Source organism: Odontomachus brunneus, unplaced genomic scaffold (genome assembly GCF_010583005.1).
Source record: "Odontomachus brunneus isolate Ranch 3 - 2012 unplaced genomic scaffold, Obru_v1 Obru_scaffold_281, whole genome shotgun sequence".
In the NCBI taxonomy this organism is placed as follows: domain Eukaryota; kingdom Metazoa; phylum Arthropoda; class Insecta; order Hymenoptera; family Formicidae; genus Odontomachus; species Odontomachus brunneus.
In genome coordinates, this window is record NW_022639731.1 from 236902 (window position 1) to 252339 (window position 15438).

Below are 15438 nucleotides of genomic sequence, written 5' to 3' on the forward strand. Positions count from 1 at the left end.
ACACACACACACACACACACACACATGCACGCACGCACGCACGCACACACCCACACACAGGTTCCGCCACTTAAATCCGGACATGAAAATTTTTTATAAAGAGAAATATAAATTTATTAATAAAAATAATAAATAACTACGTGCAGCGCACACATAAATTATTCGAATATTATAAATCAGTAGAATTATGTGAATGCACTACTAATCTATTATTTACTTAAACATAGTAATTCATACGCTAATGAATGAATAGGCTCATATTTATAGTACTTAATAAATTTTGGAGATACCAGTTATAATATTTTAATGCTATTTTTTATATATTCTATAATAAATAAAACTTACAAATTACATGTCCTTTTTAGAAATAAATCTATACAGGGTGCCCGATAACTCACGGAGGAACTGTGGTGTGCAGCGAAATTAGGTCAAACTGAATAAAAAATTTCTCTACTATTTTGCGAATAACCATGTAAAATTTTGAGTTATTAATCAAAGAAGATTCGTGAATGATCATGCGTCATATGGTAGATGAGTTGTAATGATGATGTTTACCGCTGTATGCTTGTAGGTCAAATTGAACAAAAAAGTTCTACTATTTTTTAAATAATCATGTACATGTTTAGTTATTAATTAAAGAAGATTAGTGCATTATTATTCATAACTATATACCAATCTTTTTTATTTAATAACTAAACATATGTGTAGTCATTTGGAAAATAGTAGAGAACTTTTATGTTCGATCTGATCTAATATCAAGAGGCACGGTAGTGTCTCGCGCGAAATACACGCGTATAAGCGAAGTGACACGCACAGGCGGTGAAACTGACCGTGTATATTTACGCGAAGCATCTAGTTGCTCGATGGCAAGATTATCATTCTGCTATAACGGTTGAACTAACGAGGTTCTGGGTAGGCTTAATCGGTTCTTTGGATTTGCATTACTTCAGAAAACTCCCCACAAAAATATTCTACATCTATCATAGAAAGATGAGAGCATATTAGGTGGTGGCGGGACATCGTGCATTCGGAACCTGCGTCTTTTTCATTCCGGAGAAAGAAAAATATCGAGAATGCGGTTTGCTAGATCGGGACTCGAACCCGGGCCTTTTGCTTGCCGGGCGACTACTCTAAACCACTGAGCTGCCTAATGCTCCACACTCACGACACTCTCCTCTCCCTAGATAACGCTCAGAGATGCCGTTTGAAACAGAGAGAGAGAGAGAGAGAGAGAGAGAGGGCGGGAGAAGGAGAGAGAGAGAAACATTTTTGAAAAATGCTACAATAACAAAAGATGAAAAAAGAACAAAAAAAAAATAGAAGAAGAAAATTTTACTATCAAAGTATGTTTAACTAATTATCAAGTTGCAGCGTGTTCTATTGATAAAGTCTGCTGACATAACAGGTTATGTCTGTTTACATACTGTATTTCTTGTTAATGATATTGATTAATGCTTAATGTTTCTTGATTTAATTATTAATATTAACAATGATACAACGTTTGTGTACAGGTAGAGTGGATTGTGCTATAAGTTTCATTGAAAATTATGTGTGTGACCTGTTTTCCAAATAAATATATAAAAAGTATTGTAAAAAAAAAAGAAACCAAGTGCACGCGCCTTAACATTATTTGTCTTTACAAAAAAAGTTATAAATAAATTACAACAAAGCTCAGCTAAAAGATATTTAAAAAGATATTATTAAAACAACATTATTCAGATCAATTGTACTCTCGCGAATACTTTATTGAAAAATGCAAGACAATTTTATACTCTCTACAAAAATAATGATATCAAGAGGTTTACGCCAAGAGGTTTGCGATTAATTAATTATTTCAGTTTTTACTTTTATAAACATATGTGGTTTTGGCTATATAATATATTTATAAATTAAATATATTATTAATACATTAGTAATATATTATTAAATAAAAAATAAAATAATTAGAGAAATACAATAATGTTGAAAAAAATTATAATAACGTGGCGTGCCTTTTTTTATAGACAAACGGTTTCCTTATTTTAATGACTTTCAAAATATTATATTGATTTTCGGTGTAATATTAAAAAAAGGCACGCCAAATTCTTTTTATGTAAGTTATTATAATTTTTTTCAACATTATTGTATTTTTCTAATTATTCTACTTTTTATTTAATAATATTAGATGTTCCGATTAGTTTTGAGGGTTCACTGTAGATGGCTGTAGCTACAAATCTACTGGAAACATTTTGAAAATTGGTACGTCATATCAAAGTTAAGACATCTCTATAAACAAATTGACACGTGTCTTGTACATTCGTAAACAGAAACACACTGTTTAGTGCGATTAAACATGGAACGTGATAAAGAGCATTTTCGGTATCTATTATTTTACTGCTTTGATTCGAAGAAAATAGCGGCCGAAGCTTACCGATTCATCTTAAAAACTTATTCTGAGTCTGCTCCATCGTGTGAGTATAAAACGTGTGAGTACTGGTATCGACGATTTAAAAGTGGTGATTTTGATTTGAAAGACAAAAACGTTCAGGTCAACCAAAAAAGTTCGAAAATGCCGAATTACAGGCATTGTTGGATGAAAACTCAGCTCAAACACTTCAAGAATTAGCTACAACATAAAATGTTGGTAAATCAACCGTTTCTGATCGTTTGCACGCAATGGGAAAGATTCAAAAAGAAGGCAAATGGGTTCTACACGAATTGTCTGGATTGCCTATTCAGAATCGTTCAACCATTTGCACTTCATTGCTTTTTCGTCACAAAAAGAAGCAATTTTTGTATCAAATTTTACGCGATGAAAAATGGATATACTATGATAATCCTAAGCATAAAAGATCGTGGGTAGATCTAGGCCAACCGTGGACATTGACTCCAAAACGCAATATCCATGGAAGTAAGATTTTGTTATGCATTTTGTGGGACATGAAGGACATCGTATATTATGAGCTGCTGAAACCGAATCAAACAGTTACTGATGAGTTTTATCAACGGCAATCGGTATGAATTGTGCTTTGAACCAGAAACTTCCAATAACAGCTCAAAGAAAACGCAAAGTGATTTTGTTGCACAATAATGACTACACGTTGCAAAAGCAGTTAAAGAAACGTTATCGGAATTTTAATGGGAAATCTTATCACACGCCGCGTATTCACCAGACTGTGTTCCTTCAAATTATTACTTATTTCGATCGATGCAGCACTTCAAAACATATGATGTAATAAAGAAATAGCTCGATGAATAGATTGTTTCGAAAGACAAACATTTCTGGAACGAAAAGATATGCAGATCTCGAACGGACGGCGTCCCACTGTCACCTAGTACGCCTAGTACGCCCTCCTCCTTCTATGGTCTATCCAGAGAGAGAAAAATATTGAGAGCGCGGTGTGCTAGGCCGGGACTCGAACCCGGGTCTTTCACTTGCCGGGCGACTACTCTAAACTATTGAGCTACCTGACGCTCCACGCTCACGACACTCTCCTCTCTTTAGATAACGCTCAGAGATGCTGTTCGGAAGCGACATCTCTGGCGCGATCCCGAGCGCACGGCGACTGCAGAGAGAAACATTGTTACTGTACCAAATTGTACAGCTATCAATCTCTCAAAGTCAAAGGTTGCTATCCTTTTAGTCGCACGACGACTACAAAGAGAAACATTGTTACTGTACCAAATGATACAGCTGTCAGTCCCTCAAAATCAAAGGTTACTATCCTTTAACACCTGCTGTCCATTTAGTTAAAATCTAATAATAATAAGATATCTTACTTAAAATAATATTAATAAGATATTATTAATATGTTCAATAGTAGATAATAGTAGATAATAGTAGATAATATATGTGCATTTGTATAATAATAATTGGATATATTGTTATATATATAATATATATACTTGTTTGTAGAATAATTTGCACACATATTTTTCAACAAAGTTTGCAGTATTTCACACAAGTTGTCACAATTACAATCCATTGATTACTTGTATGCATAATAATTATTTAAAATAATGGTATACATAGTAATTAATAATTAATATAATTACTATAATTACTATAATTACTTCTCATAGTAAGTGTAGTAATTATAGTATTATTTAAAATAATAAGGTATAATTACTATTAATAGTAGGTAATACATTTAGATATTTATAAAATAATTAAAGAATATATTATCGTCTACATAATATGTATAGTTACATGCAGAACAATTTGCACACATATTTTACAATGAAGCTTGCAATACTTCACAAGTTGTCACAATTAAAATCCATTACTGATTTACGTAGTAATTATTATTATGCGAAAGTATGTTGTACAAAACATACAGAGAGAACGATTTATTGAATCAAGGAAACATTTCTTTGGAATGGATCAAACAAATATTTTGATTGACTGAATAAAGTTTTGGTTCACGTATACATATATACATATATATGTGTGTGTAAAAAAAGATATGAAATCCTAAAATTAAAAAAAAGTAAAAAAGACACCAAGTATACACGTCCCAACATCCGTTTCGTGGAAAAAATGTTCCGAAATTAAGAAAACTTTAAATAGTACTTTTTAATATCTCCTAAAAAAAAGAGTGAAATCAAAAAGTTGCGCCAATTGGTAATGCAAAAGTATGTTATACAAAACACATACAGAGAGAACGATTTGTTGAATCAAAGAAATCTTCCTTTGGAATGGATCAAACACATTTTAGTTGACCGAACAAAGTTTTGGTTGACGCAACAAAAACATTTCATTACAACTAAGCTGCAACTAAATATTTTTGCGTCAAACAAAACTTTGTTCGATCAATCAAAAAATTTGCTTGATCCATTTCAAAGAAGTATTTGTTTGATTCAACCAAATCGTTCTCCCTGTGTAACAAACGATGCAGCAAAAAAAAATAAATAATGAAAATAAAATTTAAAATAATTAAGAAATAAAAAATAAAATTAAGATTTAGACAAAAACATTTGGCGTGCTCAGGATGCATAAAAAAAAAAGTTGCAATAGATTGTGCATTCCAATCTTCCAGTAATTGCGTTGAAACATTTTACAGTTTTATAATAGCATCCAATATTTCTAAAAGTTAATATATTTAAAAATTTATAATATATAGGCACATAATTATTAACATAATTTGGTTTGTTGATTAAATGATAAAATTTGTTAAATAATATCTATAATAAGAATTGATATTTTTATTGTATTATAATATATGCATTTAATATTTATTGTATTATATGTGCATTAGCTCTGATTGGTCCCCACATTTTAATTTGATTGTATATCAGAGAGCTTTGATTTCACTAAATTCAATTATTTCAAATGTCGCTGTCAGTAATACACTTGTAAAAGTTTGATGTTTCAGCATTTATTATAGCTTTTAATTTTATTCGGGACTTGTTATAACTAGTAATATATAAAATTTAAAATACGAGTACATATTTTTGATAAATTTGAATTGTCGTATTAACTCATTTATTAAGAAAAATGCAACTGTTTTTGGAATACTACCGCTAAGGAAATTCACCTTATTCATGATGTTCGGTTGTGTCAACTGTTTAACTTTACAAGACTTCCGCTTTTTTGGGGTTTTCTGACTGTTGGCATCTTGGGTTGTTGATTGTTTTATTTTTTGTTGTTAAGTTGGAATCGTTAATTTTGTGAATAAACTGATTAAACGTTGTTTAAATCAACGATTTATTCCGATTTATTCCGATATCACTTAAAGAAAATATTTAATAAAATATTATATTATTCTCTTTGATAATGTATGTAATTCACTTAACTCGAGAGAACAGTTGTTTTAAATCTTTTACTATACTAAATCGTTACTATTTTTGGCAACTCATTTAGTCACCGTTACTTTACGGGACAGTCAAATTGATGTTATGATTACTCAATTAGAGAGAAATTGCAAGACCATCAAAATTATGTTGAAAGAATTAAAGCAATTAGTTCGCCATACGCAATACTGAATTTGAGTTTGCTCAATTGGATTCGAATTATTTTGATCGATCGTTTTTTATAGTGTATAAGAGTTTGTTTTTTCTTTCTTTTTTTCTGCAAAGAATATGTTATCTTATGTAATATTCGCAAGTCGTTCACTTCGTAATGTTTTAGCTCGGCGTCCGAAGTAACGACTACGGCCGCTCGATGGTTGGATCCGGTAACCGGCGCCACGCACGAGCCCGAAATGCGAAGGTCCGTGAGCGATAATGGACCAACTGGAAGTGACGGCGTGCCAAGTGACACAACCGAGGACGACTGGTCCCGCGGTAGTGCCGAGGATCCGGACGAACTCCCGTCACCGTCGAACTCGCCATCACCGTCACCAGCTGAACCACCAGAGCACATCGGCCCGATAACAGAACTCGACCGCAAGGTATCGTCTTATTAACAAAATATTTTATTAACGAAATATCGAACATATGTCTTACTTTTGCGTGAAAAACTTCGATAATGGGTTTTTTTCGGGAATTCGATGGAGTTTTCGAACTCACCGCGACTCTGTAGCAATTCTATGAGTTTAATTTCCGGCGAAAATAAAGCGTCGGGAAGAATGTCATTCCCCTCGTGAATATAATCCCTACATCCAGAAACGAAAATAACATTGCGCGATACAGAGTTGTTTTTCCTTCTGTGTTACATGGAAAGATGCATATGCATAACGGAAAATTGAATAATTTATATCCTCTTTATTAATGCTAATGTTACCACGCCAACGTCCCCTACACATTCTGCTTTAGTCGCGTATCTCACGCGTATCTTTGAGAAAACCTTCGCTCTCTGGGCTACTACGGCCGTCATGCTGTATTATAATCATTATCATGGAATGAGGTATACAGAAAGAGGAAGGACGAGAATAAGACCCGGACAATGAGGATCGTGCGTTTTCTCGTACACTTTTCCACGGGCGCATCTGTACGTGCGTGTCGGATTTTCACATACCAAGCGGCGGAAGTATCTTTAGCATTCGCCGCGTCTTGCTGCAACGACACGTCAAAGTACAGTATGTTTGATAAGAGCGTGTACGGCAAAACTCAAAAACTTAGGATAATACATAAATTGAAAAAATTTGTACACATTATTCATGATATAGACTGCGATGCTTTATTATTAATAAGTTGTCCAGTCGCCTCCATTATCAATAATTGACTGGCATCTCCAAGGCATACTTTCTACTAATTTTACAGCATAATCTTCAGACAAAGATCTCCATATAAATCGAATCTGTCGAATTAACTGCTTGACGGTCCATATTTTCTTTCCTCGGAGCTTAAACTTTATAAGCGCCCAAACATTTTCAATTGGATTTGCATCTGGCGACTGTGAAGGCCAATCCAGTACGTCAACGTCATTTTCTTGTTTCCACGCAGTACAAAGTCTACTCCGATGTTTCGGATCATTGTCCTCTTGCAGTAGCCAATTTTCATTTTTCCTCGTAAACCACCTTTGGGCAGATGGTAATAAAGCTCTCTCATATATTTGGACCATTTTAGCAGCATCCAAATTTTGTGTAAAGATGTGTAAAGTGCCAAATCCCTGTTTTGAGAAACAGCCCCAGACGTGCACCTTTACCGGATGTTTAACGGTCCGCTCGATGAGTCTATTGGCCTGGGTAGACCAGACACGTCTGATAGAAGACTTTGCCCAAAACGAAGCTTCATCTGAAAAAATTACGTTGCCCCAATAGCGGTCCAAATTTTCTTTTGCCCAAGCAAGTCTTTTTTCGACGTGTTTTTCAGACAGCAACGGTTTCGTTATCGTGCTTCGAAATTTCACTTTATGAGCCAGTAAACGTCTTCTTATAGTATGACATGATATATTTAGACCCTTTTTAAGTAAAACCGCTTGCCCGCCACGCAATGATAAACAAGGATTCTTCTCAAACACCCGTAAAATCATTTTGTCCTCCTTTTTCGTCGTTTTCTGCACAGAGCCACGATCCGGCAAGTCATCAACGTTTTTGACCTCGGAATAACGTTTCACCCACTTACTCACAAACGCCTTAGACTTCTTCATATACTTAGTAGCCGCTCCGCGCGACATTTTTGGTCCTTTCGGATGCGAACATAGAAACACAGCTTCGTAACGTGATGCGTACGCGGCATTCATGTTGAAATACGCCCTTTTGTGACGAAAGTCAAACGATAACTAAGGCTTTCTAGACAAAGCATCTTGGGAGGAGAGCCCCGCTATTGGCTCGCGTTCATATCCCCCCTCTAACGGTTTCGAGGAAAAAGTTTTGCCGTACACGCTCTTATCAAACATACTGTAATTTATCTCGCGTAACAGTCGATCGTTCTTAGTCCGTCTGGTAACAACGAAGTCGGCCGATGCATAAAAACATCTGTCTAAATATATTCCGCATCCTTTAGTCTTAAATACATCTTAGTATCTCTCGTAGTGGTTTTTCTATCTCTCTTTGTCTGCAGGTGCGAAGAGCCACCGAAGCAGTTCAGAGACTTTGTCAGTGTCCGTCAGAGAAGTGTTCCAAGCTGAAAGTACGCAAAGTCGGTGAAGGTCGCTATCATATTGCTGGACGTAATGTTTTTATAAGGGTAAGTATACTCATTCCTAGCGATTAACCAATTAACAATAACATTGTATCAATATTATAATTTTCTATTCAACTCAATGTAAGTATAATATAACATATGTTGTACTTAACAGTTACATTGTTGAGTGAGAAATTATAACAATAATATTACTAATAATTTTACTGTCAATATACTAATAATGTTACTGTCAATTAGTGTTACTGCAACATAAGACAGTTTCAGAAATATACCTTTTTTTCCTTCCTTTTCCTTTATGTAAACTAATGAAATGTATTTATATTCGATGAAATATTCAGTATTACTTCTTGTGTGCCGTAGAGTTGTTGGTCATTGAATTTTTTAAGATCTCTCGCAAGAAGTAGCATTACACACACACACACACACACACATCCTAGAATTATATTACTAACTTACAAGTTAGTTATTTTATACATAAAATACATGGATCTGAAAAATATATACGAAACTCATACGCATGCGTCGTGTAAGTGGGATGATAGTTACGTCTGAAAAAGATTGATTGAGTTTAAAATAATATATATTAGGCACGCGCGTACAAATTTAAAATGTCATTTTTATAAGTATGTAGACATGTAGACGTCGGCAATATCATATAACGTCTTTTATATCACCTATGCATACGCAAATGTTAGCTTATCATATATAATATATAATTTTTAGATCAATTTTTATGTATAATAACTAAGAAAGTTAATAGTCTAGTAAGAGAAAATGTCAGTAGCTGACATTCGTTACAGCGCTCACCTGTTGGCATTCTCGCTCGGATTTTAATATTAAGGTGTATGCATAAGGATTTATTAATGGTGAATTATTTATTAATTATATGAGGAATTATTTATTAACTATTATTTATTATTCTTTATTTATTATTACTTATTATTATTCATTTACTTTAAATCTCCATATACGTTAATATTTGATGAAATCAGCGCAACAGTGGCGAAAATGAGCAGTGTCGGCTACTAGATTTTTACTCTATATAAATGTCTGTGAGCTACTCGAATTTCGAGATTTCTCTCTTCATTCTCGATATGTCGCCTATCGTAAGCGTGTCAGTCACTAATAACTGTATCGCTGACGTGTTCGCAGCTTCTCAAGGGAAGACATATGATGGTGAGAGTAGGCGGCGGGTGGGATACCCTGGAGCATTTCTTGGCAAGGCACGACCCCTGTCAGGTGAGGGTCCTCAACCGCGAGAGCACACCACCACCTGCTCACGGCAACAAGCACGACAGCTTCCTGCACATTCGCGCCAAGTACCGCAGCCCACCGTCGGAGCCAACCTCGCGTCGGTCGTTAGCCTAAGAGCACGTAGTGCCTAATCATGCGCCCATGCGATCATACGACTTTCTTGGTCCCACATACGTTGTGTATAACTGCTTGCACACGTGGCGTACGTGCAATTCAAACATCATGGTTCTTATACGACGCATCGCTATATCTCGCGTTTCGTCCCATAGGAACACTCGACAATTCCGACTCGCGGAACACACGTCAATAGAACACGTCGACGTGCCGCAAACGCTGCTAAATGACGCGACGAAGTCGCGGCAGCTTGAGTTACCGTAGAGACGCGCAATTTACGCGACTTTCTTCGCGTATGATACATTCCTTCTCTCCAACTACTCTTGGTGAGTTGACGACTTTGAAAATACGAAATCGATGGCAACTCAAGAGCTTACAGTTACACTTATATGTGCGCGCACACACACACACATACAGACACACACAGACACACACATGCACACACGCACACATTCCAATATATTCGTAATGCTATTCGCGAGTTTGCCGGCAAAAATCACGACATGCACCGCCTATTTGCAACGATGCCTCTTCTACTCTCATATTCACTGTACATCTCGAATCGTGTCAAGTGCGTATGCTCGTCGTGGTGTAATCAATTAGTCACTGTGTACCCTTATAGAAATATCATACTAAGAATCATTGATAATTACTTATTATCCAGTATTTTTAATACTGAAAATAAGTAATTATCAATGATTCTTAGTATAATATTTCTATAAGGGTAGAGATACACACGAATCACTATTTTTACTACGTCGTAAAGAGTGGTCAAGTAGCATGTATGACGAAGTATCCTCGTAGACGTAGTAATGTGCTATGATTTTTGAAGAAATCAACCGAAGTAACGAATAGCTAAAGTTTTGTATATGAACGGCTTGCTCTCCGATTGGGAGAGCTTTGATTATTTTGTATTAATCGTAGTTCTATGTTAATCTACGATGTGCTTTTATCGTGGTTTATTTGTTCAGATACTAACATATTCAACGTCTACTTGGAAATTCTTCGATAGATCCTAGGAAGTGTGATGCACTTGGTAGTAGCTAGTATTAAGATTGCAATGACCAAAAATTATTTTCACAACTATGTCGTCAAAATGTAATGGTAATATTAAAAATATAATTATAACAATTTTTCAATAAATATTCACTCTTAAGCTCAAATGCACCGCGCTTATACGTGCAATAAAGAATAAGTAAAAGTGCAATTAAAATCTCAGGTAGGATATCGTCCGTGTAAACGTGTCATGCCTTAACACACACACGCGCGCGCGCGCGCGATGGATTTATCTTTTTTCTTCATAAAATTTCTCTGCAATATGATTTTTTCAAATGATTACCAATTATACGACATCAGTTAAACTATTTCATAACCTATATAGATATTATTGTTTTTTTATTAAAATTGAAATGTTATTTTTAATACAACATCTAACAATTCTATTTTGGTCATTGCTATAACTTACAAACTAATATATTATTGCGTACTGTCATATTTTGCGACGTGCGAGCCCGAGACACTTATATAAACAATAATCACGTGGCGTCGGTCTAATTCTTTTCGTAACTTGATATCTGTGTTAAGAATGGTTTTTATGAAGGAAGCTATTAAGTTTGATAAATTGACGTTCTTTTCACATGTTTGCATAAAATGAATTACACCGTGCTGTCACTTACAAAAGTCAATTAACTGTTATACAAAATATGGTACATCTTAGTACATCTGTTTGCTTTTGAAAGGATCTTGAATACATATATACGTTTGCTATCACTTCTTTGCTGTATTCGATTAATGTTTCTTGCCAATGGTTCTTAACTGGTCCTAAAAGTTATCAATGCACTTTAAATATTTGATTAATATCTAATGTAACTTACTCGTACTATTTAACATGTAAAATGTTACACGATAATTATCACGATATATATATATATATATATATATATATATATATATATATATATATATATATATATATATATATATATATATATATATATATATATATATACACACACACACACACACATATATACATATATGTATATGTTTTGTACTTTTATATAAATATCTAGGATAAGGGTTGTGGTGGTCGGAATCATTAAACTGTCTAATTATTTGACTTACAGAGATGCAAGGCTACAGTATGCAAAGGAATACCAAAGCAAAGAAATATGCGACGAGTAATCTCGGCCCGTTGAGGCTATCTAACATTATCATTCGTGGTCTCTTTGTTCACGTTGTTACGTTACAGAATGTTATTATTATATACCGTAATAACGGTAATCGGTTCATCACCTTCGATTATCCTTTGCGAAATAGAGTCAATGCGATTTGCACTGTAATATAAGATGGATAGGTTTTACGTATTATCATCGGATATATAAGGCCTTGTATTACACAGCTACGATTATTTGCGAAGTTACTTCTTACATGTAACAGCTCAGCCTAATTAACGCAATTTTGCCATATTATGTAACTGTAAATACGTCGCTATGATGTGTGGACAAATAGTTAATTTAAGTTAATCGTACCTGCTTTACACAGCGTTAATGTTTATGAGCGGAGTTTGCATATTAGTTATATATTCTATGTATGTAATATAAGTTGTTAATTTATATATTGTCAACCTTTTTATCAGAAACTACGTAAGAAACATTTTGAACTTATCGATATGCGCTGATATTACTATGCACATATCGTAGAAAGTAGGAAAAATTATATTTTGATAATACTGTAATATTATCAGTTTAGTTGGTTTATTGTTTATAGTAAGGCGTTGAAGCGGTCTAATCGATATACACTTATGTTTAAATAGACTACCATTAAGTACGGTTTCATTGTAATGAATCAACTATTAATTAGTATTATAACAGCATTATATCGTGTATGCTATGTTCAGCTTCTGTTCGTAATAACTGCACTAAACTTTCTCAAGTTTTAAGATTTTGTCTAATATACAATATATGTGTAAACTTGGTTTCCTTCAGTATAGTTTGGCTACTTTTTCTCAATGTAGTTTGAAATTCAGTCGATACATAATAAGAGAACTTGTTTTTGTTTAATTTCCAGAAGTTAAGTTCTTTTATTGAATCATCGGCTGTGTGAAGCATCAGCTGTGTAAACAGTCGCATAAAAATATCAAACCGTATTGAAAAAGCCAAGTATATATCATACATGACATCATCTTGATTCATTCAACTTACATCCAATGCTATTATATCAGTTGTTACATTTTGTTGAACAATAAAACATTTGACTATAATCTTGGAAATGTTACTGGCTACCAATATATACTACATATAAACAAACAAATTATTTTTCATGCTGCACATATAACGTTTATATCGTTTTAAAATGCAGATTTGCCTCTTGAATTTACGTATATATATAGATTACAATATGTTTCTTTTCATCAAATTATTTAATTCCCAAAAAACTTATTGTTTTTACAAAACAGTAAAAAATATGTTGAAAAACCTAAAAAACCTATGATTATAAAAAAAACCTAAAAAAAACCTATTATTTAATAAAAATGTAAAAATACAAAAATAAATTCAGCAAAAATGTATCTTTAAAAAATATTTAGAAAAATTGTATTCAGCAAAAATATATCTTCAAAAAAATATTTTGAAAATTTTAATTAAAAAAATATACGAAATTCATATAAATTGTTGAGTATTTAGTCTTATACTATATAAAACTTTTCAAAAAATAAATATTAAAATTATCGTTTCAAGGCAAACAATAGCGACATATTTTGTCATACTTCGTAATCATTATTCGGTTGACGCCATCGTAGTGAAAATACGACGATCTTATTTCTGACTCTTTTCTGGTAAACTTTGTTTCAAATGTATGATGTATTTTCTATAATCTCATACGCTTATTTATTATGCCAAGTTTCTTTGTATATTCTTATTAATTACTTCTTTTCTATTGTGAATTTATGTATACATTCGAAGTCGCATAAAATGGACTTAAGGGGATGCTGAAGCTGAAAACTTTACCGATAGAACATTGACATTTTTTTGCAAAGTTTACGTCGTATTGATTAGACAGAATTACAAATGCTTTTATGCTATGAAAGTACGTGCAAAATTAAATAGGAGCATTGCTCGATATGTGACGAAAACAAACAAAAAATTTTTAATGTAAAATCTCAAGTTGGTAGTTACCCAGATAGGAAAATGTGTTTATTCTGAGCTCATATTGTATTCATGTATCTTCAAGACATGAGGATAAGAATAGACACCAATGCGGGCTCATATGCGCCTCAGAATGTAGACATGTTATGATGTCACAAAAATATCTCATTTAATAATAATAATCAATATTATGTCAAGAATTTGCAACATAATTTGTACATCATTTGTGTGCATCTGGTGCTCATGTCATGAGATCACGTAATTATCTTTAAAAAAGTATCAAATTGGAATCATAGTATGAAGTAACATTGTGATGAAACATGATCATCACGCATTTCTATCTGGGTAGCGTAATATTTGCCTAATCCAGAAGTTCCGCAGCTTGTACATCCTGAAAGTGTGGATGCTTTAAACAGAAAAATTTTGAAGAACATTGTTCTACCTTCCCAGATGGCACATTTGTTTAAAAAAAGTTCGTAAAGAATTCAGAATAAAAAGCTCCTTGTAAGCTCTTTCAAATAAATAATTTAGTGTTAAAAATGAGCTCATTTTTCTTATGAAAAATGGATCTAAAATTAAATTAATTAAGAACTCTTCAGGATCTTTTTATTCGTAGAGGAAAGTAGCCAAAAGCGACATAGGTCTCCTAAAGCGACATACCCCAGATAGAAATACGTGATGATCATGTTTCATCACAATGTGACTTCATACTATGACTCCAATTTAATACTTTTTTAAAGATCATTACGTGATATCATGACATGAGCACCAGATGCATACAAATGATATACAAATTATGTTGCAAATTCTTGACATGATGTTGATTATTATGTCGTGCCCCGTGTTGCCGGGACGTGAAAAGAGTTCGGAATCAGTGCTGCGGGCGCAGCAGGGTGTGTGGCGGTGGGTAGGATTTAGTAAAAGTCTGTAGCCGCTAATTGTAATTTATATAAAAGGCTTTATTATCAATCGTACTAGACGTGTTTAATTACTATTCCCGAAATCTTATGGTAATGCGCAAGCTGCGTGTCGGGTACGTATGTCGCGGGCAAGAGACCGAAGTGTTAAGTCTGTGGCGAGCGGTCTTCTCCGCTCTTTTATAATATTGTGTAGTCTTGTCGGAGGGAGTGCCTGGCGACAAGAAGATTACCATATTTGGTAATTATTTGGTGTGGTTCGGCTCGAAGTCCGAAATGCGGAATGTGCAAGGTAATGCTTAGCGCAGCAGTTGCACATCCGCTTCCTCGTTGTAGCGCAGTCGAAACGGTTCCTCCTGAAGCGTTCCGACTGCGCTAATACTGTTCGCGATTATATTAGGTGCGCAACTAAGTTCCCGCTGTTTGTCAATAGATGGCTCCAGCAGTAAATGCTGGTCGATTTTGACATATCCAAAACGTCATGAACCAAGCTTAGACAT

At 34.0% G+C, this 15438-nt stretch overlaps 1 protein-coding gene across 6 annotated transcripts in view; it reads left to right on the forward strand.

Moving 5' to 3' along the window:
* The window catches only part of LOC116853149 (growth arrest-specific protein 2-like), a 140373-nt gene extending 127235 nt beyond the window's left edge, over positions 1 to 13138 (forward strand). For 4 of the 6 annotated variants that reach the window (XM_032834049.1, XM_032834050.1, XM_032834053.1 and 1 more), the window contains 3 exons: positions 6110 to 6371; positions 8425 to 8550; positions 9661 to 13138. In XM_032834049.1, the coding sequence (XP_032689940.1) occupies positions 6110 to 6371; positions 8425 to 8550; positions 9661 to 9876 (604 nt within the window). In that variant the 3' untranslated portion in view covers positions 9877 to 13138. The remainder of the gene's footprint in view (positions 1 to 6109; positions 6372 to 8424; positions 8551 to 9660) is intronic. The other 2 variants (XR_004379913.1, XM_032834051.1) reach the window with 2 other exon arrangements.
* The last annotated feature ends 2300 nt before the right edge of the window (positions 13139 to 15438 follow it).